The following is a 27,996-nucleotide window of genomic DNA, read 5'->3' as shown; positions in this document are numbered from 1 at the left end:
GAGACAGAACAATAACCAACAAATCCAGAAAAATGCATTTCAAAACTGATTTATTCACATTTTCATGAATGAAACAAATACATGATGCTTTGGTGCTTGGTGGCAAAACCTTTGTTGCAATCACAGAGGTCAGTTTTACATGTCGGGGGTTTTGTCCTCGATGCAGATCCTCTGCAAGTCATTGAAGTTTTGTGGCTGACGTTTGGCAACTCGAACCTTCAGCTCCCTCTGCAGATTTCCTAAAAACATTCAAAAAATGTTAAATGAGAGGGCGTGTCCAAACCTGTGACACACATTTACACATATATAGTGTTTGACACTGTTAGACAGGAGCCATGCACACAGCAGCCTTGATGTGTTTTGCACTGCAGCTGTTTGGGAGCTGCTTCAGAGGATAATGAGCACAGAGTTAATGATGCTTTTGTTTACCTTTTGACTGAGAGCAGGCTGAGTCCTCCGACCTCCAGCCCATGAACATGAGCAGCTTTCAAAAGTGTTTCGTGATAATATTTCACACAGAAACAGAAACCCTGAAATGTGTAAAAAATCATTTTTCTTTGTTCCTTCTCCTCTCTGAGTTTGGCAGTTTGTCATTGTTTTAAATGACTGCTGGTCATACACACTGCAACACACACTAACAGATACATACACACAGTGTTAGTGAGGGGTGAAATTGAGTTGTTTCAGTCTGGAGACTGAAACTAAAGAATAATAGAGAGAGAGAGCATGAGAGAGGCTCAGCTATTACACTGAAGCATTTTCAAACCTCCTATTTTCCTCTATTATCTCCATCTCTCGTCTGTCCGTGTGTCCCACGCTCACTCTGTTGTCATGTTGTGATGATGAAAGCTGTTTAAATAGCTGCAGTCGGCATGACAACACAAAACACACCCATTACCCCGACTGTCAGCTAGAGCTGATTAGTTAAAGTGTTTCCTAAAACACAATTATCCTCTTTTCCTCCTCTCCTTCATGGTCTCCATGGAAACAGCATGTTGTAGTTTCCCCAGCTGTTACCATTGTGATGTATCGTCCTAATTTATGAGCAGGATTGGCGTTTACACGTGAAGATCTGTGTACAGATGAATTTATTCAGGCCAAAAAGCCACTTGCTGTTTTCCTGGTCATTTAAACACAAACTCAGAGCTTAAAACCAACAACCACAGACAGACAAACCACACAAAACCACTCCAACTGTCCTGAACACAATCCCACTGGAAGGTTCTTCCATTGAAGCCAGCAAGCATCTAACCAACCATGCCTCAATTACAGAAGTGTAGGTAGCAGGCCTGAACTGATAATCTAGCACACCGGGTATTTTCCCAGTGAGCTGATGCACTTTGGGCCTGATGTGTCAATCGAAGGACAGCCGCGCAGTGGACAGAAACACAATTGTTCAATGACATTAATGTCACTGTATTGCCCGATCAAATCTCTTAACGCAGTTGGCCCCTTACCCTACCATCGCTGTGCTCATGCACACTGCAGAACAGAGTTTAGTGTGGAAGAAGTGGAGCTGAAAAGCTAAGAGATAAGCTAAACTTGTCAGATTAACTAACATGCTAGCTGTTGGCTGCTGCACTATCAACAGTACGAGCAACAAACTGCTAGCCAGTGCTCACAGTAATAAGAGGCTGCTGCTTTTTAGGGTTAGATGTGACGAAGAAACAGAGGAAGAAGGTGAAATTAATGTTGTAGGAAAATAGACATAATTAAGGAGACCCATATGGAAAAGAAATAGTAAAAACTTATATGATTTACTAATAAGAGTGGCCACTTTCTCATTACTTTCATATATTGTTTTAGGAAGTATCCAAAACATACAAGTTTCATTTATATAATTTTTCAAGGGATCTTATATCTGTTTTCACTTTTGTAGGCTTTTCATACAAGTTTCACACAAGAGTAGAGCCGCTGCTGCTCCACATCGAAAGGAGCCAGTTGAGGTGGTTCGGGCATCTGACAAGGATGTCTCCTGGGTGAGGTGTTCCGGGCATGTCCCACTGGGAGGAGGCCCCGGGGTGAACCCAGGACACGCTGGAGAGATCAGCTGGCCTGGGAACGCCTTGATGTCCCCCCTGATAAGCTGGAGGAGGAGGCTGGGAAGAAGGAGGTGTGGGCTTCTCTGCTTGGACTGCTGCCCCAGATAAGCGGAAGAAGATGGATGGATAAAAGCGACTTTCAAACACAGGTTTATATAATAAAGTAAGCTTGAAATGTAAAACCATTCTGAAGCTCACAAAGAAATGTATGGGTGAAAGTACCAGTGATATTCTTAAGCTGAAATTCCTATTTTGTGTCTTTAGAAATGTAATTTTGATGTCCTTTACTTTTCTCTGCATCTCAGTTTATTATGTTTCAATTCATCAACTTTGTAATGTACTTTTAGAGCAGTCTTCTCTCGAAGAAGAGATTTTGATCTCCAGGGATGTGGCTGAGCTTATGAAAAAAGAATAAGCAGATCCCAGTCGTACAAAGAGGAGTAACGACGGTTTTTTTTGGCTCAGAATCACAGCCGTTAATGAGCATGATGCTTCGTTAAGCTTTCAGACCCTCATTAACCAATCAACGACAAGCAGAGAGCCTCCATCTGAAATTACATTTCAATAAAATATCTGTTGCTTTGAAACAAAAAAAGATCTTAATGAGTAATTCAGCCCTGAAGAATAATTTTCCATCAAGCCAGAAAGAAATCGGGCAGCGAGGTGAAATAATGGTCCCCAGAGCAGCTTCAGAATAGAACTGAAGGGTTGAGGTGTGTGTGAAACTCTTTCATCAGAAAAATACGCTCATTATGTTTGACTTTGGGCTTTTTTGTATTTATGTATTTATTTTGCAGTGAACAATGTGTGAGCAGGAGATGTTATATCATAAGATATAAGGTTCATTTTCCCCATGAGCGTGTGCTGGTGAAGAGGTTAAAAACATTCATTTTCAAAAACGTTCCAGATTAAAGAACCACAGAAAATAAATGTGATGTGTGAGCAAACTATAGCAAATCGCTGTTCACGAACAACATTTTCTCTTAAACTGAAGTCATGAAGTGGAAAAGCTGCAGCTGTGCAGGTGAATAACAATCAGAGGGAGTCTAAAAGGAGAAGACTGAGGGGTCTGAGAAGCTTTCAGTGAATACAGCAAAGAGACACAGTTGTCCTGCCTCAGCAGGGTCAGCAGACATTTTATAGCATGCAGCTGTTTCCAGATGTGCTGTCAAAGATCTGCTGCAGAAGCACAAAGACGGTGCTTATCGACCATGGAGAGCTTTGGGATTAAGAAATCAACGAAAAATATGTTTGAAAGACGTCAAGCGGAAACATCGTCGAGAGCATGGCACAGGAAGTCATCAAGAAGCAGTTTAGTTATATGAACTACAGTCAGTTCATCATCATCATCATCATCATCATCATCTCAGGAAATTAGTCAAATTTAAATAGTGACGGAGTTACGACAATCAAACAAGACACTTGAACAAATATCACTCGTTCAACATAAATCGACATTTTATTTTTAAACTTCCTAATACGCTGAACGGCGCTGTGATGATATAAGGTAACCCGAGGCTTTGTTATAATTAGAGAAACTGAGGGCTCAGGCAACACAAACGCACACATGTAGTGTAACACAACAGCATACACACAGTATGTAAAACCCTGCCTCTCAAGGCCTTCCCAGTTCCTGCTGCTGTTCCACTCCAATCCGCTGCACATACCTTATCAATCTTCATTTGGTTTTCGCACCCACTGCAGTTCGCCTACAAGCAGTGTTGGGGAGTAACGGAGTCCATGTATCAGCGTTGTGTATTTAGCCCTTGGAGGGTCCTTAAAAAGACATCCACCTTTTTTCCACTTTAAATGAGTCAGTCTTTTAAAACTACTTCTGCCTTCTACTTCTAAAATATTCACATCAAGTTTTAATTATATTTTTGTTGTTTTAACCCTTTCAATCCCAGTTACTTTACATGAGCGCGCTGTTTTTTTAGCCGAAAAAAACGAAAAACTTAAATATTTTCCATAAAATACATTTGATGTAATATTTCATTGTTATTATAATTAGGCCTTTAGATGGGCCAAAGATTGCCACCAACATTCATTTTGATCTGCCATTATTTTTGTTGCAGGGGCAGTAAATTTAAAATACAAAATATGAGTAACTGTATTCAGTTAAAGTTACCGTTTAAATAGGTGGTAATCAGAATACAGTTACTTTGCTGAAATAAACAGAATACATGACGGTCATTTCCGGTTTCATATGTGAGGCTATGCCCTCTCTATGCCTTCTTCAGTTTTGGTGATTAAACGCAGTCGGGCGCAGATTTAACCCAGTTGGATGAGCATGTAGCCATAAATCACGTGGCTGAGTGCGGCCGGTTCGAGTACGACTTGCAGTTCTTTTGTTATTTTTCTTTTAACTTAATTTCCATTTGGGACTAATACAGGTTCTCTGATTTTGATTGCTGGAAACCCAAACAAAACACACAAAAGGCTCTAATGTCAGCGTCCTGTTAATGCTGGTGGCGTCAGTCAGACAGCAGAGCCGGCAGTGCATGGGCAGGAATGCATTTCTTACTTGGAAATGGGATGGGCGAAACGGCAGTGTCTTCGATCTACTGTTGCTGTGTGATTTTTATTACTATTAATGAAGGCTACTTGCCACCAAGCTAACATTGTTAGTTGGCGTTAGCTGAGGTTAGTTCATAGACTGTAGACTGTTAGGCCGTTTCTCAATCAATAAAGTACGTAGTCGCGTTTTCACTCGTCCGGACTTCGTAAGTTCACACGGGAGTCCGGTGTCGAGAACGCAGCGCGTGATGACATCACATTTTTTACTGTCATCCCTTCTAAATTTAACTGTGATTAATATTTGCAATAGAAATTACACATAACATGGTGTTTCCGGTTGAGTGAACGCTGGCACGCCTGGCTGCCGCTGCTCACTGGTTATTGTTATATTTTTATTATAATTTTTTTCAGTTGCTGACGACAATTTGAATCAAGTATCTAAGGCGCGACCCTGTTTTGACTTGTTTTCGCAATACTTGCGGGCTTCTATTGCTTGTGCTACAGCTGTCAGCTGGTTGTTCGGTCCCTCCGTTTGTGCTCAGTGCTCGGCCCTGATTAAGATGTGGATCCACAGGGTGTTGGTGTGGCTCACCTGGGTTTTTTTTATCCATCGTTCATCACCCGGCGACAGCTCTTCTCTACGGATCTTTTGCGGCTCCGTTTCTGCCTGGCTGTCTCTCTACCTGTGGCTCTATACTTCTACCTGGACATCGCCTTCCAGCCATTATGGACAATAATAAAATCCCTCTTTCCAGAGATTTTACCTCCTGCCTGGAAAGTTTTGGGCTTCTACAGTACATAACATTTCCTACCCACTCTAAAGGTCATATCCTGGATTTGGTCTGTTGTTCTGGCATTACCCCCGCCCATTGTAAAGCCACATTGTTTCCCCAGTCTGATCATATGTTTATTTCTTTTGATGCAAACATAACCGCTTCCAAAACCTGTATCTCTCGTAATATCACTTTTAGGAAGATTAGTAATATCAACCCAGCTGTTTTTTCATCTGCCGTCCACGACCTTCCATCTATCCACTGCTCCTCAACCCCTCATGAACTCGTTTGTCATTATAATGTCAACCTTCATAACCTTCTTAACATATTTGCTCCCCTTAAATATCGAACTGTCTCATTTTCCCGTTCAGCTCCGTGGTTTACCTCCGACCTGCGTCACCTTAAAGCTTAAAGGACTCCAACTCGACGTCTATTCAAGAAAACCGGACTTACTGTACATAAAGAAATGCACAATGATCGTGTTTGTTCTATAAGGACGGCATTGCCTCAGCCAAATCTGCTTACTACTCTGGTTTAATTAGTTCTAATGAAGGTAACTCCATGTCCCTCTATTCATTGTTCAGTAAAATTACAAAACCTCCAGACACATTCCCCTCCCACATGTATTCTGTTGATTTTTGCAACTCTCTTATCTCTTTTTTCACTTGTAAAATCTCAGATATCCACCATCAACTTAACCCAATGTGTTAGTTAAAGCCTGTCTTCCCTTGTTAGCTCCTCTCATAACCAATATTATTCATTCCTCCCTGAACACTGGGATTGTTCCTGAAGCACTGAAAAAGGCTTCTGTTATCCCAACTCTCAAAAAGCCTGGTGCAGACCCCAATAACTTTGATAATCTTCGCCCTATATCAAATCTCCCCTTCATTCCAAAAATTCTTGAAAAAGTTGTCGCCGCCCAGCTTCATTCACATCTCAATGACCATAATCTCTATGAACCATTTCAATCTGGTTTCCGCCCCAATCACAGCACAGAAACTGCTCTGCTAAGGATTACCAATGACCTTCTGATGGGAGTGGATTCTGGCCTCCTATCCATCCTCATCTTTCTTGATCTTAGTGCGGCGTTTGATACCATTTCTCACAATATTCTCCTGAACCGGTGAGCTTCCATTGGCATTAGTCATACCCCCCTTGCCTGGTTCACCTCCTATCTCTCAGACCGCACTAGTTTATCCAACTTAAATCCCATTCTTCAGCTCTCTGTCCTGTTTCTGCTGGTGTGCCCCAGGGTTCAGTATTAGGGCCTCTTTTATTCATTACTTACATGCTCCCTCTTGGTCATATATTCTGACAATATAATATAAATTTTCAGTGTTATGCCGATGACACCCAGCTCTACCTTTCTTCTAAACCCAATTCATCCCTCCCACCTACCTCCCTCTCAAACTGTCTTATTGAGATTAGATCCTGGTTCTCCTCCAATTCTCAAAGTAATAAAACAGAAGTTTTACTTGTTGGTTCACCATCTATCTTAACCAAATCCCACAGCTTTTCCATTAACATTGAAAATTCTCCCACCCTTCCCTCCCCTCAGGTTAAGAGTTTGGGTGTCATACTTGATAATACTCTTTCATTCCAGTCTCACATTAATTACATAACCCGGTCTGCTTGCTTCCACTTCCGTAATATTAACCGACTCCACCCCTTCCTTCTTCCCCATGCTGCTGCCATCCTTGTCCATAGTCTTATTACGTCCCCTATTGATTACTGCAATTCCCTCCTATTTGGTCTCCCTAAAAAGTTCCTTCATAAACTCCAACTTCTCCAAAACTCTGCAGCTCGGGTCATAACTCTACTCCGTCAAGAGCTCATATTAGCTGTTCTTCAGCAGCTTCACTGGTTGCCCGTAGAAGCCAGGATAAATTTTAAAAGCCTCTCCACGTATTAACAAGCTGTTGCATTAACAACCTGATCGCTGCAAATAATCATGTGCAGTTCCACATGATTATTTGCAGACAAAAAGAAAGCATTACTGATACAGAGTAGTTTTCTACACGAGATCACTGCAAGAAGTGCAGCCTTACCTAATGTCCACCTACTGTTACTCATTTATAGTAAGATTTAAACATCTAGCTGGTGTTGGTGTGGAGAGTAACCTTCAATAATAGTAATAAATCACACAGCAATAGTACATTCATGTAGGTGCACAAAGTAATAAGTAATAAGTGATAATATATTAAGTAATCCAAAGCATTGGGAATAAATTACTCCTATTAAGTAACTTAATGGAATACGTTACAAACTACATTTTGCGGCATGTAATCTGTAATCTGTCGTGGAATACATTTTAAAAGTAACCTTCCCAACACTGCCTACAAGGTAATTCCCATTCAATTGACACCATTCTATGTTACCACCTGTGAGCCAGTTGTAACACAGACGTAGACACAGTTATAACACGCACATAAACACAGACACACACAGTTATATACACATGGTAAAACACACATACAAACTATAAAACACACACTGTAACACATACAGTGTATCTCACACAGCAAGCACAACACACAGTGTAACATATAGATCTATACATGGTAACATAGTAACATACACTGTAACACACACAGGTGTCTGCTGTCATTTATGGTTGTAGCTGGAGGTGGGACTTAAGCTTAATGATGTCATTGACTGAAAACATGAGAGGGATGTAGAATCCCCATGGCAACTCCTTGTCACCATGGTTACACCCCACATCCAGCAGTAGAAAAACAAACGCAGAAGGATTGCCCATTGTGTGCGTCTCATCTGGAACTGTGCAGCCAATCAGTGCTGTTTTGTCCCAGAGGAGGAAATGACTTCAGAGCAGCCTTATCACCTGAAAACAGACACAGAAACTAAAGCAGACATGTTTACAGCAGCTTCAAATGAAAATCCAAACCTAGTGTTAGTGTGTGACAGTACAACACAAACGTGGCTGCAGACAAACTAAAATCAATAAGATTGTATCTTTGACCGTCAAACTTTTCTCCTCTCTAGAGTTCAGAGTTGGACTCTAAGTTCCTGTTGTTGTTTGTCGTTAACATTTTTATTTCCTCACAGCTCAGACTGAAGAAGCATCAGATTTACAGTGCCAACAAGCCAAACGCCTTTAAACTTGCTTATATAACTTATATAATATAAACTTTGCGATAACATCTTATTTCATAGTGTAATCTGGACCTGCTTTATCCAGATTGCCTGCTAATTACTATATTTAACTATACTTGTAATAAATGTAGCCTGTTTGCAGCTCTGGAGACCAGGATTGCTGAATTGGAGACCCTGGCATTGAAAAGTCATAGCTAGCCAGGCCTCTATGGCCAGTGCATCTGAAGTACTGTAGCCCCCCACTGCATGACACGTTTAGCCACATTGCTGGCTGTCTGAGTGGTGTCCAAAAAACAATGTTGTCATGGTCACTGTGTCTGCCCAGCCGGCCCGTAAGTCTACATATGTCTCTCTCATCACTGTGGGCAGGGATAGCTCAGTAGGTAGAGTGGTTGCCCCATGATCGGAAGGTCGGGGGTTCGATTCCCCTTAACAGCTACCCTGAGGTACCCCTGAGCAAGGTCCCTACACACTGCTCCCCGGGCGCCCAATGGCTGCCCACTGCTTCACTGAGTGAATGGGTTAAATGCAGAGAGCAATTTCCCCACGGGGCTCAATAAAGTACAATAATGTACACACTTTCTTTGGTCCACGCACCTGTCTCCGATTACTCTGCTGTTGTGTTCCTGTGCCATTTAAGGCCGGGGCTCAGATTCTCTTGTCGCTGGATGATTGTGCTAAAATGGCCTGTATTTATATAGCGCTTTACTAGTCCCTAAGGACCCCAAAGCGCTTTACATATCCAGTCATCCACACACACAGGTGATGGCAGCTACATTGTAGCCACAGCCACCCTGGGGCGCACTGACAGAGGCAAGGCTGCCGGACACTGGCGCCACCGGGCCCTCTGACCACCACCAGTAGGCAACGGGTGAAGTGTCTTGCCCAAGGACACAACGACCGAGACTGTCCGAGCCGGGGCTCGAACCGGCAACCTTCCGATTACAAGGCGACCTCCCAACTCTTGAGCCACGATCGCACTAACGTGCTAGACACATTAGTGCTAAGATTCTAGCTTTTGTGAAGTCTCTTAAGCATTTTCTCCTTGAGTTTGTTTCCTAGTTGTGAGCTTCCCTCTTCTGTGAACAGTTTCCCCGGCCTTGTTACCCAACCTGCCTTTCGGAGCGTGAGCGAGTTAGCGTGTGGAACCCCCCGTTGCAAAAATGTGACTATGCAGAGTTATAAGATGGGCGTCATAGAGACTACTTTAATCCTGAGTGGGCTGGACCAGTGAATCTCCCCTTTATGTGAGTGTAAAGAAGTTACATATTTAACTGTTTTTCTACATGATAAAGAAAAAAGTGGTGCGCCAAAGAAAGAAATCTGTCAGCATGAGTCTTTAAAAAATTTAACTAAATTAAACTAAATAAATGTGTAAAATTACAGAAAAGGTTTTGGTAGCTCCTTGCCCCAACTGTCCAGTTTGTTTTTTATTCACAATAGTCAAGTCAAGTTGGCTTTATTGTCACTTCAACCATATACAGTTTAACAGTACACAGTGAGGCGAAACAACGTTCCTCCAGGAACCAAGGTGCTACATGCAACATAAATTTACAACATAATTTAACAGAAAAACTCTAAACTAGCTAACTAAGAGGCCTAGTTAGCTGGCTAGCAGAGACAAGACAGCCTGACCTAACATAAATTACAACATAAATTAACAAAAAACTATCTAACTATCTAAGGATAAACAGGAAACAGTAAACATTCCTTAGTGTAGCAGCATAAACTAGGAAGTGCAGAAGTTAGTGCAGAAAGTCCAGTAATAATATTGTGCAAAAGAGCATTTACAGGTTGGTGTGTACGATGGTTTGGTGGTGTAGGTCAGTGTGTTTGCGCTTGTGTTGATTAGTCAGTCCAGTCTCAATGTTTTGAGGTAGTTGAGTTAAGCTGAGTGATAATGTTTGTGTGTATGTGTGTGTGTGTATGTGTGTGTGTGTGTGTGTGTGTGTGTGTGTGTGCGTGTGTGTGTGTGTGTATGTGTGTGTGTGTATGTGTGTGTGTGTGTGTGTGTGTGTGTGTGTGTGTGTGTGTGTGTGTGTGTGTGTGTGCGTGTTTATCAGTCAGTCCCTTTTTGCTGAGGAGACGGATGGCTTGTGGAAAAAAGCTGTTGCACAGTCTGGATGTGTGTGCCCGAATGCTTCGGTACCTTTTTCCAGATGGCAGGAGTGTGAAGAGTGTGTGAGAGGGGTGTGTCCGATCAGCCACAATGCTGGTGGCTTTGCGAATGCAGCGTGAGGTGTAGATGTCCTCAATAGAGGGTAGAGAGACCCCGATGATCTTCTCTGCTGTTCCCACTATCTGCTGTAGGGTCTTGCGGTCTGATATGGCACAGTTCCCAAACCAGACAGTGATGCAGCCGCTCAGGATGCTCTCGATAGTTCCTCTATAGAAGGTGGTCAGGATCGGTGGTGGAAGCCGGGCCTTTCTCAGTCTTCTCAGAAAGATAATAAAGGGTTAAAGGGAAACAAGGTCTTATATTGCCACTGTTTGTGGGTCTAGTGCATTAGCAAACGGGTGTCCCCCACCCCCATGTCACAAATGTCCACGTCATGAAGCTAACCCTCCTTCCTAAACAGAAAGGGGATGAAGACAAAAAAACAGGGAGGATTTAAGAGGCCAATTAGTTATTATATGATTTATCAAAGAATAGACACAGATGAAGGGATTATCATTATGTGGTCAAACTAAGATTAATCATTATTTATCCATTTATTTCTGTTATAGGTCCATTTGGTGAGGTAAAATAAAAAAACTAACTTGAACAAAACAATAAAACTAACAATGGGAGAAATACACAACACAAAACCAGCACTACAACCTGCTTTGCCTCTTATCTGTAGTTAATTTTATTTTATTTAATAACTGTACAGTACTCTGTTTATAGTAACCACTGTCCTTAATGTAAATATGTAAGAAAAATCATGTATGTTTCTGTCCTGTGTCCTGTTTGTTGTATATGTGTCTTTCTGGCTGCTGTTACAACCAAATTTCCCCTTGTGGGACAATTAAAGGATTATTCTATTCTATTCTATTCTATTCTATTCTGAAAAAGGAAGGAAAGGAGAAAAACCACAGTGTACCTTAGAATTAATCTACTGGTGAGCTATTTTTAAAAAGTATAAAAGCAGATGGGGAGAAAATCTTCTATTTGAAGATGAGTTTGAGATCATGGCTTTGAAGAAAGTAATGGTTGTTTCTTTTCTGTCCTGATGGATGCTCAATCATCCAGGTCAGTCAACCCAAACAGTTGATTCTGTTCATCTGGACGTTTTCAGTGGGAGAAATGTTTCATCATCATCAGGTGACTGCAGGTTTCAACCTCATAAACAGGACATTTGCATAATGACTGAAAGTAGCACCACAGAGGGAACAATGGACTGTGAGGTCAGTTCCTTCATCAATTATATGCAAATTGTCAAGACCATTGATCAACAACCACTTGAGGTACTGTTTATAAGGTGGATAATATAAAAAAAAGAAAGAAAGAAAGAAAGAAAGAAAGAAGAGTAAACCTTTAACAGTAAGTAAGAGTTTTATGTCACGATGCAAATGTTCCAATATGATTCTCGGATGAGAGGTGAAACGTCTTCAAGCAACTTAAAGTCCAGACGCTTTTCTTTGCAAGCTCCTTAGACTACGATGACCTGGATGACTGAGAACCTTCACAGACATATTCCAATATGAAAGAACATTTACACATGACTTTTGGCCACATGTCAGTAAAGTTATGTGACATTAGTGATGTTAGCACTTAATGTGGTTCAGGTTCCACTTACTTTTAAACCCTGTACTTAAATATGAACACTCTTCAAAACTTCATTTTATTCTTACAGAGATTTTATGGATAATTAATGCCATGGGGCAATATAGCATGTGCTAGATGTGGGAGGTATGGAAGCCGAGTTATGACTGAAAAAAAAGGTGCCATTATGAGGACCCATAATGCATCGCAAGAAGGACATTGTTATTGTTGTTTTCACTTTTTAAAATGATTATTTTGTGTGTGTTTCTGTTTGTCTTGCCCTGTAATGTGAATCTCAGCCCAGTGAGGCTCAAGTTCCATTTTGACATTCGTTTGTCTCCATCTAGTGGTGACATTTCTGAACTGCATCTTCAGTCACACAAGCAGAAGAGGGCAGGACGTGCCTAATATTTTGGTCATTACCGAGTTTTCGGTTGTTAAAGGAGAATACCCTTTGACCTTTGAGATGCTATAGTCATATTCTCGTCCTCCACAGATGAAGTGGAGAACTGTGTTTTTAATTTCCGGAGGATGATCAATACAACGACATTGGCTCAGGGTTGAGTTCAGCGTAGAGATGGACCGATCCAATATTACGTATCGGTCCGATACTGACCTAAATTACTGGATCGGACCGATACCAGTACAGTTCATCTCTGAATGTTTGTAAAGCATTCCCACATTAAGCTTAACAACTGATATATGGAGCCCCTCCCTCTCCTGTTGCTACTTCAATCATGAAAATGATCAATGATCAGCTGATCGGCTTTTCTGTCACAGTCGTGGATCCGATCTCACGCATACAACACCACTGTGCTGCGCTGTGCAGTTTCTCCACAATGACGTGCATTTTTGGAGATATGTCAACAGATATGACCTCACCTGCACGGCCTCTACAATCACACCTCGCTGCTTAAAACCTGCGCTCTGCTTGTGTTGCTGTTGGTGGTGATGTGTACGGCTGGCAGCGGGAGAGCTGCAGCCATTGAACGTACTGTAACAGCAACCGTGTGATTATTGTAATAATAAACGATGCTGCGAAGCATGAAAATGCCATCGGGTCTGCCGTGGTGGTTCACAGTTATCAATTCTTTTTCTTTTTTTTAAGAAACAAAAAAAATGGGCAGGGATAGCTCAGTAGGTAGAGTGGTGGCCCCATGATCGGAAGGTCAGTGGTTCGAATCCACTGAACGGCTACCTTGAGGTACCCCTGAGCAAGGTACCGTCCCTACACACTGCTCCCCGGGCGCCCAATGGCTGCCCACTGCTTCACTGAGTGAGTGGGTTAAATGCAGAGAGGGATTTCCCCACGGGGATCAATAAAGTACACTTTCTTCTTTTAAAAAGTGCAAGCAAACCAGTAAACAAATTAAAACAAACAAGAAACTATAATACAAAAACTTGAATTAAAACTCTCAACAAAAACAACTGGTGGAAATATAAATAATATGTAAACAACAACCCCCAAAGCGTCTAAGTCACATCACATTAGGACGCAACATCTAAACACAAGAGGGGGGAGGGGGAGCAAAGTGTGCCTGCACTGACACAGGAGCGGCGAGTCGAAACCACAGCATTGCAAACAAGAGCAGATCCTTTTAGGGCAGCCGTGAAATTCTAGTCGTGATAACAGGATGTCGTGGTCGACCGTGTTAAGAGTTGCTGACAAGTCCAACAATAAAAGGGCAGCAGGGCTGCCAGAGTCCCGCGTTAAAAGAATATCATTCAATTCAATTTTATTTATATAGCGCCAAATCACAACAAAAGTCACCTCAAGGCGCTTCATAGATACAGAGAAAAGCTCAACAATCATATGACCCCCTATGAGCAGCACTTTGGCGACAGTGGGAAGGAAAAACTCCCTTTTAACAGGAAGAAACCTCTGGCAGAACCAGGCTCAGGGAGGGGCGGGGCCATCTGCTGTGATTGGTTGGGGCGAGAGAAGAAAAACAGGACAAGAATATCATTAAAAACCCTTAAGTGCCGTGTCAGCGCTATGTAGTGATTTAAAACCAGATTGAAATTTTTCAGAGAATTTGTTAAAATCAATGTGGGCCTGCACGTGTAAGGAGACCACGTTCTCCAAGACGTTAGACAGAAAAGGAAGCTTTGCGATTGGCCTGTAACTGGACAGAACAGTTGTGTCCAGATTGTGTATTTTAAGAAGAGGCTGAACTACAGCTTGTTTAAAGCATGATGGGACGCAGCCTGTGTTCATTCATCTCACCACCTACAACAACACAAGCAGAGCACAGGGTACAATCCGGCGGGATTGTAGATGTCGTGCAGGTGAGATGGACATCGCAGGCCATGCCCCGCCACAATAAAGCATTTTCTAATTAGAAGCTTTGTCCTAATTATTTCCTGGGTTTTAACTATTTAATAATAAAAAAGAAAATATCACAAAAACCACTCAAGGTCATGAAAATTAATTCACATTTAGCAATTCAATGACGCATCCACCTTATTAATTGAAAAGTATCGGTATCGGCGATACTGGCCCGTATTTACTTCCTGTCACATTGATACCAAAACCACTACAGATTAACTTGTGGCAGTTATAGAAATCACCGCTCCTGTTGCTCATGATGATTTCAAAATGTTTCCCATAACAAAGAAATGTCTTGAACAAATATATTACACATAAAAATTTCACCAGTGTTGTAACATGTAAGCATAGTCTGCCTGTGTCTGTTGTCTGGAAATGAACATTTCCAGCCAATATAGGTAGCACATCAACATGGCTGAAGAGCGTTTGCAGTTACATGCAGTGTGTATAAGTGTGGCTAATATAACAAACAGCCACTGATGGAGTCGAGCTTGTGAGAGCGAGTGGATTTAAGAAAGTGAGTGACTCAGGTGTGTCAATTAGTTTGTCATGTGTTTGAATGAATGTTGAGATGAGTTAAAAATTTTGTGTTTTAAAGCAAAGTTAATATTCATAATTTAATTTCCAAAACTTGCATATGATCTTCAGTTTGTAGCGATCTGCTGACTCTCACACAGCTGCTGGAGCAAATAGAGGTCCGTCCACTGCTGCCACCGGTGTTAACGTCTTGAATGAATGAACCTGCTCAGCACTCCAGAACAGTTTCATGTTTTGCTGGATGTCTGGTTGGTTTCATCTCTTGCATTGTTAGAGATGGGCCGTGGGATTGGAGGTGCTTTTGGCAGGGAATTTGGGCCAAATAAATGGGAAAGTGTTGCAGTAATTTTGGAGACTCTTTTGAAAGAGGAAGGGGTTAGTATTTATAAGGTGACATATGTAGTGTTTCCAAACTGTTAAAATGTGTATTGTTTGCTGATGACACCACTCTGTACTGCTCAGGTAAAAACTTAGAACAGCTTCTGACTGCAGCGGAAAAGGAGTTAAATATATTAAAAAACTGGTTTGATGTAAATAAGTTATCGTTAAATATAAAGAAAACAAAATTGATTATTTTTGGCACTAGACAAATGAAAAATGTCTCTAAAATCAGGGTTAATGGAATTGAAATTGAAAGAGTGAATGAAAATAAATTTCTTGGAGTGATGATTGATGATAAGCTGAGTTGGAAGTCTCATATAAACCACGTGAAAACAAAAATGTCAAAAACCATCGATATTCTCTATAAAACAAAGCATGTCCTGAACAAAAAATCTTTATACACACTTTATTGCACTCTGTTGCTTCCATATATGACTTACTGTCTGGAGATATGGGGTAATGCATATAAAACGAACACTCTTCATATTTTCAAGTTACAAAAAAGAGCTATAAGAATTATAAACCAATCAAACTATATAGAACCAACTAACATTGTGTTTATTAATCTGAATACCCTGAGATTTTACGATTTAGTTGAATAAATCCACTTCCTCCGGCCTACAGGGAGGAAGTGGATCGTCTGGCTGAGTGGTGCGACAGAAACAACCTGCTGCTTAACACCGAGAAGACCAAGGAGCTCATCGTGGACTACAGGAGGAATGCTGACCCACATCCACCCATCCACATTAAGGGGACGGCTGTGGAGCGTGTGAGCAGCTTCAAGTTCCTGGGAGTCCACATCTCCGAGGATCTCACCTGGACGACCAACTGCTCCAAGCTGGTCAAGAAGGCTCACCAGCGCCTCTTCTTCTTGAGGACTCTGAGGAAGAACCACCTGTCCTCAGACATCCTGGTGAACTTCTATCGCTGCACCATCGAGAGCATCCTGACCAACTGTATAACAGTCTGGTACGGGAACTGCTCTGCCTCGGACCGGAAGGCGTTGCAGAGGGTCGTGAAAACTGCCCAGCGCATCGCCGGAGCACCACTTCCTGCCATAAAAGACATCTACAGGAAGCGGTGTCTGAAAAGGGCTGGGAAAATATCAAAGACCCCAGTCACCCATCACATGGACTCTTCACCCTCCTGCCCTCTGGGAGGCGCTACAGGAGCCTCCGGACTAAGACCACCAGGTACCGGAACAGCTTCTTCCCCACAGCTGTCAGACTCCTGAACTCTGCCTCCTGACATCTGACCCACGTTAAACTCATGGACTGGACATACACACACCCACAATGGACAACTGTACCCTCAAACACACAATAATAACATGGACTGAACCACCACTCACAACCACCAGCACTTTATATACCTCTGTAGAAACTATCTACACCCTCACTTATCTTAACTGCACTACTGTATAGCTCTGTGTAAATAATCATTCTGTACATTCGATAATCTTTAACCCTACAACTGTTTACAACTTGCATAGTTCCCATTTCTGTATAGCTGTATATCTCAGATTCTGTAAAGTTATTTATTTCATATTCTGTATAGTTTTTCATATTTATATCCTGTTCATATCCTGTACATAGCTTGTACTCACTACAGCCTGTACATACTTATAGTTATAGAATATTCACAACATACTTCATACCGTGTACATTATAACATACCATAATAGACCCATTTCTGTAATATACTTACATATCTATACTATTGCTAATATATATTGTAATATATCTATATCACTAAAGCACTTCTGGATGGATGCAAACTGCATTTCGTTGCCCTGTACCTGTGCATGTGCAATGACAATAAAGTTGAATTCTATTCTATTCTATATAAAATGGCACAGATAATGTATAAAGCACAAAATAACTTGCTTTGCCCCAGTACTCAGAAGCTGTTCAAAGTCAGAGAGAGTCAATATGACTTAAGGGGAAGAGATTTCTTTAAGGAAAACAAGATGAGGACAAATATAAAGCAGAGATGTGTTTCTGTTAGAGGAGGTAACCTGTGGAATAGTTCTGACAGGGATTTAAAAAGGTGGAGTTCATTCTCCTTGTTTAAAAACATGTTTAAAAATATTAGAAAAATATATAAATCAAGAATGAAAAGAGCAAAAATAATAAAACTGAAACTCTTGACTCTTTTGCTTTGATGTAGGTACCTTTCTAAGGGGGAAACTTTTTTTTTTTTGTTTGTTTTTGCTTTGTTTTATTCTTTGCTTCGAGCCCTGTGTACAGGAGCTGCATACAAAAAGATCTTTTGTTAAAGGGTTGGCGTAATAAGCAAAAGCTTCAGCCAAGACCTTTTGATTAGCCTTGTCTCGTGCTTTCTTTCTTTGTGGTAGATCTTTGTTCTGTATTCACTGAGATGCTAATCAATAAAATCAAATCAATAAAAGATACAATAAGGCCTTCGCACTTTTAGTGCTCGGGCCCTAACAAGTGCTCAGACTGCGCAGACGAACATGCCTGCGACTCACAAAGTGTTACACCAATAATTACGCCAAATGGTGATGTTGACTCGCAGAATCAGCCTACGGCATCAAAACGTACAAACTTCTGACAAAGTTGTATTTTTACTCAGTTGTATATAGAATTTGCATTCTATTTTTATCCTATTGTATATTTTATTCTACTGTATATAGTATTTTATTTCATTCTATTCTGTACAGTTGTGTACAGTATATTATTTGCATTGTATTCTAATTTTTGCTTCATAACTTTTGCACTGTCCACTTCCTGCTGTGACAAAACCACTTTCCCACGTGTGGGACTAATAAAGGTTATCTTATCTTATTAAGCTGCGGGTCAACAGAAAGCTTCACCCCATGCTCACCCTACCTTTCTGCTCATCAAACAGCAGGTGCGGTGAATCTATACTGGGGCCAATATTGTTCTCCATTTATATGCTGCCTAATTTTTAGAAAATGTAACATTTGTTTTCATTCATATGCCGATGATACTCAGATCTATCTTCAGCTGAAGGGAAACAGTCCTGCCTCACTAGAACCCTTACTTCAGTGTCTCGGTGAAGTTAAATCCTGGATGGCCTCTAACCTCCTTAACTTCAATGAGAACAAAACCGAAGTGCTAATTTTTGGACCAAGCGGCTATCCCAGCACCTCTAATGTTAACCTGCGCAGTCTTGAGCCTTTTGTCAAATCACATGCCAAAAATCTGGGGTTATATTTGACAGCAAGTTCACCTTTGAAAAACAGCTGAGCTCAGTCGTACAGCGGTCCTTCTTCAAACTGAGCCTTTTATCTAAGGTGATCATTTTTATCTTTTAAAAACTTTGAACGAGTGATTCATGCTTTCATTATATCCCAGCTGGACTATTGTAACTCCTTATATGCTGGAGTCAGCCAGACCTGCCTGGCAAGGCTGCAGTTGGTCCAGAATGCTGCAGCTCGTCTTCTGACACGTACTAAAGGATGTGAACACATTTCCCCGGTGCTCGCCTCTCGCCATTGGCTCCCTGTCCGCTTCGGAATTAACTTTAACATTTTTGTTGACCTACAAAGCCCTGAATGGACAGGCTCCCGGGTATTTGTCTGAGCTCTTGCAGACTTATACCCCCTTAGATCTCTTAGATCAAGTGATCTTTTGCTTTTAGCCGTACCAAGGTCGAGGCTGGTTCATAGAGGTGGTCGAGCATTTGCAGTCGCAGCACCTAAGCTGTGGAGTAATTTACCCCTACACATCAGACAGGCTTTCACTGTCAATCTTTTTAAATCTTATCTTAAAACACATTTTTATTTACTGGCTTTTAATACAGCATGAGAGTTATTTGTTAATTCATATTTGGTGTTTGCTATCAATACTCTAAGTTGTTTTATTATGTATGTTGTATTCTTGTACAGCACTTTGGTCAACGCTCCTGTTGTAATTAAATGTGCTATATAAATATATAAAATTAAATTAAAACAGAAGAAAATGGTATTGACGTGAAAAAGGAACATTTTGTCCCAGACTTCAGCTACAATGAAAAAGACACAAAGCTGGAGTTATTCTGCGTCTTTACGTTGCAGCTGCCTCTTCTTCTCTCATCCTCCCCCCTCCCTCTAATAGGATATTATGGTCGACAGTATCGAACGCTGCACTGAGGTCTAGCAGGACAAGCACAGAGATGAGTCCACTGTCAGAGGCCATAAGAAGATCATTTGTAACCTTCACTAAAGCTGTTTCTGTGCTGTGATGAGCTCTGAAACCTGACTGAAACTCTTCAAATAAGCCTCTGCAGATGATCTGTTAGCTGTTTGACAACTACTCTTTCAAGGATGTTTGATATAAAGGAAGGTTGGAGATTGGCCTATAATTAGCTAAGACTGCTGGGTCTAGAGATGCTTTTTGAGTAAAGGTTTAACTACAGCTAGCTTGAAGGCCTGTGGTACATAGCTGATCATTAGAGATGTATCTATACAACTGACTACGTGATCAGTGAATACATTAGGCAGGAGAAACCTGAGAAAGAGGAGCAAGGAGAACCATGGTGGAGGACAGGCCCCTGCACAGTGTGCACCCCCACAGATAGAGAACATGGCTGGACTGAATGACAGCACCGAGGCAGGCTCAGCTGTTTCTATTAATAACAATAATAATAGATTGGATTTATATAGCGCTTTTCAAGGCACCCAAAGCGCTTTACAATACCACACACTGGTGGAGGCTACAGTTGTAGCCACAGCTGCCCTGGGGCAGACTGACAGAAGCGAGGCTGCCATATCGCGCCATCGGCCCCTCTGGCCAACACCAGTAGGCAAGTAGGGTAAAGTGTCTTGCCCAGGGACACAATGACCAGGACAGAGAGCCCAGGGATCGAACCAGCAACCTTCCGGTTACAGATGCGATTCCCAACCCCCTGAGCCACGGTCGCCCTTATTCATCACTTTCATGATGAATAAGGGCAAAGCAAGTTTGATTGTTTTAGCTTTGAAAAGAACAAAAACTTTCAGCAGACCTGCAGTTTGCTGCCTCATCATCTCCTCTTCCTCCTGTCTGATAGGTTTCAGAGTTCCTCCTCTTCGTGTTTCACTTCCTGATGATCTCTTTGTTTCTCTTCACTGATCATCACAAAATCAATCAAACAATTAATTGAATCTGATTCTCTCCATGTAAGAAAGATACACATGATTTGGTGTCATGCAGACATTTCAGTAGCAATTTATAATCAATCGTTCAGTTCACAGTGACTAAAAAGAAAATTAGAGTCTGAAGTTTCTGAGGTTCGGGCTTCATAGACACGCTGAGGAGGAAGAGATTTATTTATGATTGAACCGGTTTCTTAGGTCTGCTGAAGGATGCTTTGATTCACACTTTGGGATAATCTGACATTTGACAGAAATCATTTTAAAAACCATCAGACTTGCTTCTGATGCCTCGAGGCTGGACTCCTGTAACACATCGCACGCTCATCTCTCTTACAAGGAGTCTAAAAAGCTGCAGACTGGTACCAAAAAAGAGAGGTCACATGACTGCTGCGATGCGTCGACTCCCGGTGACTACAGAACAAAGCGTGTCTGCTGCGTCCACACATTCCTGACCATCCTGCAGTTAAAGGTCATCTGAAATGGCGCCGTGCCTTCCCAGTGTCTGCACCTCTGGAACAACCGCCCAGCTGGTCTCAGATCAGCTGTAGCTCTTTAAATCCAAGTTCAAATCTTTCTGTGGAGCCTTTGAAACAGCTGATGGTTGGAGGCAGGTCGCGGTCGTGACCTCTGCGATCTTCAGGGTTAAACAAGTCACGAAAAGAGCTCTGAGTGCTCAGCAACAGGAAGTGATGTCAGAGTATCAGCTGGATCATGGAAGCAATACAGAGATGATCAGATTGTTTTATTGATCAATTTGTCTTTATTTTTTAACTTTGTTTTGGTTCGTCAGATTTTGTTTTCAGGGATCATTAAAATGTGAATTTGAAATATTGATGTAAATGTTGAATGCCTCTGATGTCAGCGTTCCTGGTATGGGCCTCAGAGACCTCTGTTCTTCCAGACGTGCAGACGTTAGCTTCTTCTCTGCCTGCAGAGAGCGCTCAGTGAGAAACATGGAGCCTCGTCTAAAAGGCTCAAACTTCCTGATAAAAAGCAGCTGCTCCATTTGGACAGGAAGTAAATAAATCAGGAGATAAATGGAAAATAAACAAGGAAGTAAAGCAGGAGCAGTGAAAATATTTCATTAAATGTTTCAAACTCGTTCAGGAGGAGAACCACGGACAGGTGACCTGCACTAACATTACATGCTGAAAGTAATCAGAGTACATCAAAAATGCTCAGTAACTGATCACTTTCTTATCAAACATGTTTGTTAGCCTCAGCGTGCTAACAGTTAGACTCCTCACATCCCAGCGCTGACCCCTTATTGGTCAGATCAGAAACAGACTCCTCCCACTTCTCCATGGTTTCCTGACTTTACTTCATGTGCTGAAGACATCTACGCAATGCTGTCAACTTATTGGGTATTATTGATCCAAGGATCAAATTATCAGTAAATGGGCTTCAGGTCAGGAGCCAATCAGACGCCTGAATTCAAGTCATTATGATGATGATCCTCTTATATAAATGGGATAATCTGAAGTTTACTGTCAAGTTCAAACTGCACGTCAGGGCTCAGCATGGCTGAAGTCTGCCTGGCAACAGATGAGTGCCGTCAGCGCTGACATTAGCCAATCGCAGTGTTCTAAAAATGAAAAAGCAGTTCAATCAGTTTTCACTTAAAACTCAAAAAGATACATCGATGATTTTACAGGTCAATGAATCCACAGCAGCAGGATGAGGACGCTTTGTTTTAAACCTCACAAAGCCTTTCAAAATAAAGCGCTGAAAGAAGGCTTTAAATAAAGTTTAATCTTGGGGTCAGACAGCAGCTCCACTTCTTTAATATTTAAACCTCATGAAAGTGATGAGCAGTGTGGGGTCATGTGACTCCAGCCTGAGAATGAGACTCAAAACATCCTGTGGACACAAGCTGCTCTCAGGAGGAAGAGGTGGTGGTACAGCTACAGCCAACCCAGGGACGCACAGAAACAGCTTCACGGCCTCTGAGGTCATGTGACAGCAGCGATGTAATCCACATCGCATCTGACAGCACCAGATTTAACTTCCCGTCTGCGCGCACAAGCTTATATAAGCATAAATCTCCCTCAGTGGAAACTATCCACACACACACACGCACACACACTCTGGATCAATAACTTATACAGACCGTGCATCTCACTTCCTGTTAATTGAACAGATTCTGCTCGATCCATTGGCCGCTCTGACTCGCTGACCGTCCTCTCCCCTCGGTTCAGTCAGCTGGACTCTAATCGGACAAAACCAGGAATGTTAATCACACTTACAGCCATCAGCTCACATCTCATCACGCCAGCCTCCTCCTGTCCCAGAGAGCATGTTCGAGTTTATTGAACCTAACTGAAACCCTCAGAGTTGGTTGAACAACAAGGACACTTTCAGGTGAAAACATCCCAATTTAAAACAATTATTCATTATTTATCTTTCATCTCTTCATATGATGTCAGTTTTTCAGAATAAAGTAAGCGAGAATCAAACTTTACAAATGTTAGACTTTTATTATGAAATGATACACAAAAATAGGAACAGACAAACACTCCCTGCTTACATCACTTCCTGGTACAGACATCATCATTACATTTCACATTACATTACAGCCTTGCTACAGTGCTAGCAGCTAGTTAGCTCACGAGCTAACCAAGTTAAATACAATAAGTCAGAGCCGAGGGCGGGGTTCTGTGGTTAGGGACAATCAGAACTGTGCCCCCACCCCCCGATACAGTCGCTCATACAAAAACTCCAAGCCTCAGGGCTGACAGCACCTGAACGCAGCACAAGCCCTTCAGGAAACACTTCAGGGCCCATCAGTATCGACATCATCATCGTTCACTTTAAACACATTTCCCTCTTACTTCTTGTCACATGGTCCCCGCATGCACACACACGCACACACAGGTAAGAGCACTGGAGTGTTCAGTAAAGGTTTCAGGAGCAAAGACGAAGTGAAAGGTCACGTGACTCCGCCCATAGCAGAGGGTCAGAGTAAAACAACTAAACGTGACAAGGCTTTCCTGACCTTTGACCGTTTAAAGCTACATCAGTGAGGGGAAAAGCATGGCTAAAATCTGCCCGGTAACAGATGAGCCATAGTTTTGACATTGACCAGTCGGACAAGTTTGCGGCGTCATCAGGCTAACCTTTGAATCTGGTCATGTATGAGGTCATGTGACTTTAGCTCAAGGACTAGCCTATGAAGCTAACATTTTCAGGAACTCAGGATCCCCACAGGGAGACGTGAAGGCACAGCTCTGACTAAAGCTGGTCCAGTCCCTGAAGGGTCCAAGTCACAGGTCAAAGGTCAGATATTACAAGATCTCAGCATTAAAACAAGTTCAGACTCGAGAACGGTTAGTCTAAGCTCACTGACATAACTATAGCGATTCCGAGTCGACACAGTAGCGAACAACTGCAACAAAAAAAATCTCCGATAAGAGAGCGACAAACCAGTCTGAACAGAGACGGACCACAGGGTGTGCCAGCTAAACCAGCAGCAGCTCAGGTGGCCACAGCTCCGCCTCCATAAACCCTGCCATCATCATAATAACTAGCAGTGAGTCACGTGCGTGCCGTCTAAAGTAACGGCTAAAACACTTCCTGAATCTGACCTGTTACAGCACAACACTGATCGTCAGGGTCGAGTTCATGAACCGAGGAAACTCAAAGCTGTGTCCTGACGACAGAAGCGATTCAGTTCATATAAAACAACCCAAAAAAGGTGAGCCCCTCAGGAACCCTTACATTAACCATGCTGGTGTTTCAGAGTCCTCCAGAGAAGGATGCTCGTGAAGACGTGAAGGTCATCCAAGTCCTGTGAAACCCAAAAGAAGAAGAAGAACATGCAGACCAGAGGAAAAAACGTTTGTAAGGCGCTGATTACGGATCTTTGGGAGCTTCTGAGAAAGCACTGAATCTTAAGCCTGTCAGCTCATCTCGCGGTTCAAAGTCTCCTTTGGATGCTGGTTTAAAGCCCTTTGGAACTCCTGGTTCCTCCTGACTGCCTCTCTGTGCTGCGTATGAAGGAGCCCCGGGTGGTATCCGGCTAGGCGCCGGGATCGTGGGAACCAGGGTGTAAGTTAAAGGTTCAGTTTTTGGGTGCATGGGGTAAAAGAGTATGAGACAGATCCAGAGGTAAACATCTGTCTGAGAACTCCTGTGAGGTAAAGTGAGGAAGTGCGCAGTGAATCCTACAAACATCTGGATCACAGCTGGAGGATAAAGTGTTTCTTTAGTGCTGGAGTGGATCTTGTACATCATAAAAGCCAGTGAGTGTGACCTAAAAATGTGTCTTGTGACAGTCTCACCAGTAGGGGGTGGTCTCTATGTGGCCCCAGCTCTGCCATTCAGGAAAGATTCCTGCTGATGTCCGAGGGCTTCCAAACGGATCAAAGTCCGAATGGATCTCATCTCTCTTGTCTCCGCTGCGGTCGCTCTGGAACGGTACTCCAGCTGGACTCTTAACGGCCGTGCTCCGACTGTTTCGATCGGCCGTTGCCAGCTGATAGTTGTTCCCAAGGTTGTTGTCCCAGAACGTCTGGTCCTGAGTCTGGTACCGGATACAGAACTCCACTTTTCCAGAGGGCTTGAGGAGCTCTGGGAGTGCGATGGAGAATGAGAAGGTGTCGGTGTCGGGGCAACCGTAGACGTTGTTCAGGTACTGACAGCGAACGTCCTGGAAGGAGCACCAAGAGTCAAAGGTGATCCGCACCCAGACAGACTTCTCAAAGCAGATGTTTCGGACCTGGACAGTACCCGAGAGCAGGTGTTCCTGGACTGAACAGGTCTCCAAGCACACCTGCTGGGCTTTGAGACGACTCCTCAAGTCTAGGTAGTCTGCGGCTGGCTGGGTGAAGGCCAGAACCAGGCAAGAACCACAATCTGCTGGATCTGGAAGGAGGAGATGAAGAAAGGTGTCAATAAAGAACATGAAGCTCAGCTGAAATGTTCTGACTTCCCAACTGCTTCAGGGATGCAAAAAGAAGAGCGAAAAACAGGCTGTGAGTAAGCAACCCGGCACAAAGAAGCTTCCAGAACAAATGTATTGATTAATAGATTACTGATTTGTTTGTTGTTAAGTATCAGTGACCTCCTCCGTCACCTTTGATGTCTGCCAGGTGCAGTCCGGAGGCAGCACCCTCGATCTCGGTCAGCAGCTCGCTGAGCGCCTCATCTTCGCACTCGTTGTAGACGTGGACAGTGGCGAGTGCCAAACCCCGCGAGTCCGCAAACACCACGGTCTTCCTCTTCTTCCTCCTTAACAGCCCCGGGTTGCCGCTGCTGCTCTCTGCGCCCGCTGATGGTGCCGTCGCCATCGCGGAGGTAAGGCAGGGTCGCAGCGGTCGGCAATGCGGCAGCAGAGCGACTGAGGATGAGGAGCGCTTGTTGCAGTTCCCGAGGAAGGAGCGCAGAGGAGGTGAGCTGGCCAGGCAGATCCTTACGGCCACGTCGATGGGCATGATGGGAGATGGGCCCCCGGGGCGAGGGTTCAGGACATGGAGGACCCTGAGGAAGACAGAGGGGGCCAGTATTCAGAGTGCAGAAGAAGAAATCTCCATTAATTTGAATAAAGTCACTGAAGATAACGACGCTCTGCAACACCAAACACCTGAACTACGTATGGCCTCTCAGACGAAGTTCAGAGCGCTCGAGATGACGGCCCGTGATCAATCGTGATGAAAAAGTGACCAATCAAATAATTCTTTCCTCGTTAATGAATTAAATGGTCAACATTCTGTGATCTTAATACATTAAAACTGCCTAAAAAGCAGGTACGTCAGGTGTGCTCATACAGGACCAGCACTCATTTCTGAGTCCTGGACTGACCTTTAGACCTGACTGTGGGTTTTCAGAGATTCTCTTTCCTGCCTGTCGTTTCTTTTGTTCAAAAACTTGGCTGTGTGAAGACGGCGAAGAGCGCAGGAGGCCCAGGTGTCTTTAGAGGTGATTTTACACAGAAAACACACAAACTGGACGCTATCATAGAACTGCAGGTCCAAGTTCAAATTAAAGAGCTGGTAAAAGTCGAGCCTTAATACAGCGTCTAAAAATCAGTCACATGCAAACGTTTTTTCATGCAGGAAGTGAGAAAAACTCCAGCGTGTGTCTGTGGGCCAGGTTTCAATACAGCAGTGTGATTGGCTGGTTCTGCTGATCAATGTTTGAAACCAATAACCACCAAGTGATTGATTATTGGGCATCTTTACTTAGTTACCTTTAGCTAACAGGTATGTCGGACACACAAACATGAGACTAACACGAGTCAGGTACGTTTGCATGTTTCTGATATCACATGAAGCGGTGCTGACAGAGTAATCTGATTACTGAGTGCATGGTCAACAGTCAAAGCCAGATTATTGATGACTTGATTTGTAATCTGCAGCTCTGTGATGAATATTTCAACACTTCTCCGATTTTAAAGCTGACTGACCCGGCGGTTCTTCTGATCGATGTTTGAAACCAATAACCGACAGAACCATCGCTTATCGATCAGTGCCAGGCTGACCTGCAGCTCGAGTTCACAGACTGATGATGAAGAGGAGGATGAAGGCTGTGGCGCAGTTTAATATTTGAGCAGCTCACCTGGTGCAGTTCATGGAAACCTGTCGCCCGGTTCGGCCCGTCCCGGACAGCCGCGGGGCTTCCCTCCGTGTCCACGGTTTTTTTTTTTTGTTTGTTTGTTTTTTTTACTTTTTTTCTTCGTTTATTTTTCCGCCATTTTAAAGTCCGACCACTGCCTGTCCGCGCGCACCGACACGCCCCCTGACAATCCGAGAACGGGGAGAGAGAGAAGCCAATCAGCGCTCGGCACCGTCAGCTGGTCAAACTGACAGCCAATCAGAGAAACGCCAAATAGAGCGAGCGAGAGAGTGAAGGAGAGAGCGCGTTTATCGGGACGGAGAAGGTGGGCGGGGCCTGATGCACGCTGAGCTTTGACTGACAGGTGAGTTAAGAGGAAGAAATGCAGGTGTTAGTGAGTGAGAGACGCCACTGATCACTGCCAATCACGCTTCTGTACGTCATCCACCCGCCCCTCTTAAACTGACACATGTACCTGAAACAGAGTTTGCTGTTTTTAAAGTTACCACATAAACAAAGTTATGATTTCGATCTGTCTCATGTGTCTCTGATCCCGTCAATGTCATCAAGGTGGACTGATGAGGACAGAGTCTTCTGCGGTGAAGCTGCACCTGCTGAAAGATGGACGAGACGACCGTCCTACAAACGTCCCCACAGGCTGGTGGAAGCTGCTTTCCTTTTTACTTACAGATTTCAGCTGCAGAGACCTCAGGAAATCGCTGAGTCTTGTCAGACAGACTGAGGGCTGACAGTTCCCACAGTGAACAGGTAAACTCACAGGTAAACTCAGAGGAAGCTTCATCCTTAGCTGCCTCATACATGATCAACAGACTGACAGACAGTTTGCCTCCTCTGCAGACCGTGAAACTGAGGTGAGGACAGGATTAGACTTTTAGACTGTCCTG

The 27,996-nt window shown here is 43.1% G+C and overlaps 1 protein-coding gene across 5 annotated transcripts; it reads right to left on the bottom strand.

Moving 5' to 3' along the window:
* Window positions 1-33: 33 nt before the first annotated feature.
* On the bottom strand, window positions 34-27,341 carry LOC113027947 (protein phosphatase 1 regulatory subunit 3C-B-like). 5 transcript variants are annotated; one of them, XR_013910866.1, is made up of 5 exons: window positions 27,095-27,340; window positions 25,614-26,017; window positions 24,820-25,402; window positions 22,650-22,748; window positions 34-239 (listed from the first exon to the last, which is right to left on the bottom strand). XR_013910866.1 is itself a non-coding variant. In XM_026177803.2 (4 exons), exons 1-4 carry the CDS (start codon window positions 27,106-27,108, stop codon window positions 179-181), a joined length of 1,062 nt encoding a protein of 353 aa, XP_026033588.2. In that variant the 5' UTR covers window positions 27,109-27,341; the 3' UTR covers window positions 34-178. The 5 variants fall into 5 exon arrangements, 2 of the variants coding, with proteins under 2 accessions (XP_026033588.2, XP_080161391.1); XR_013910865.1 differs by lacking the exon at window positions 34-239 and adding an exon at window positions 9,890-11,017; XR_013910867.1 differs by lacking the exon at window positions 34-239 and adding an exon at window positions 9,890-10,880.
* Between the last annotated feature and the right edge of the window lie 655 nt (window positions 27,342-27,996).

The sequence above is a fragment of the Astatotilapia calliptera genome, chromosome 8 (assembly GCF_964374335.1).
Source record: "Astatotilapia calliptera chromosome 8, fAstCal68.1, whole genome shotgun sequence".
Taxonomy (NCBI): Eukaryota; Metazoa; Chordata; class Actinopteri; order Cichliformes; family Cichlidae; genus Astatotilapia; species Astatotilapia calliptera.
This window is presented reverse-complemented; position numbering and strand designations above follow the sequence as displayed.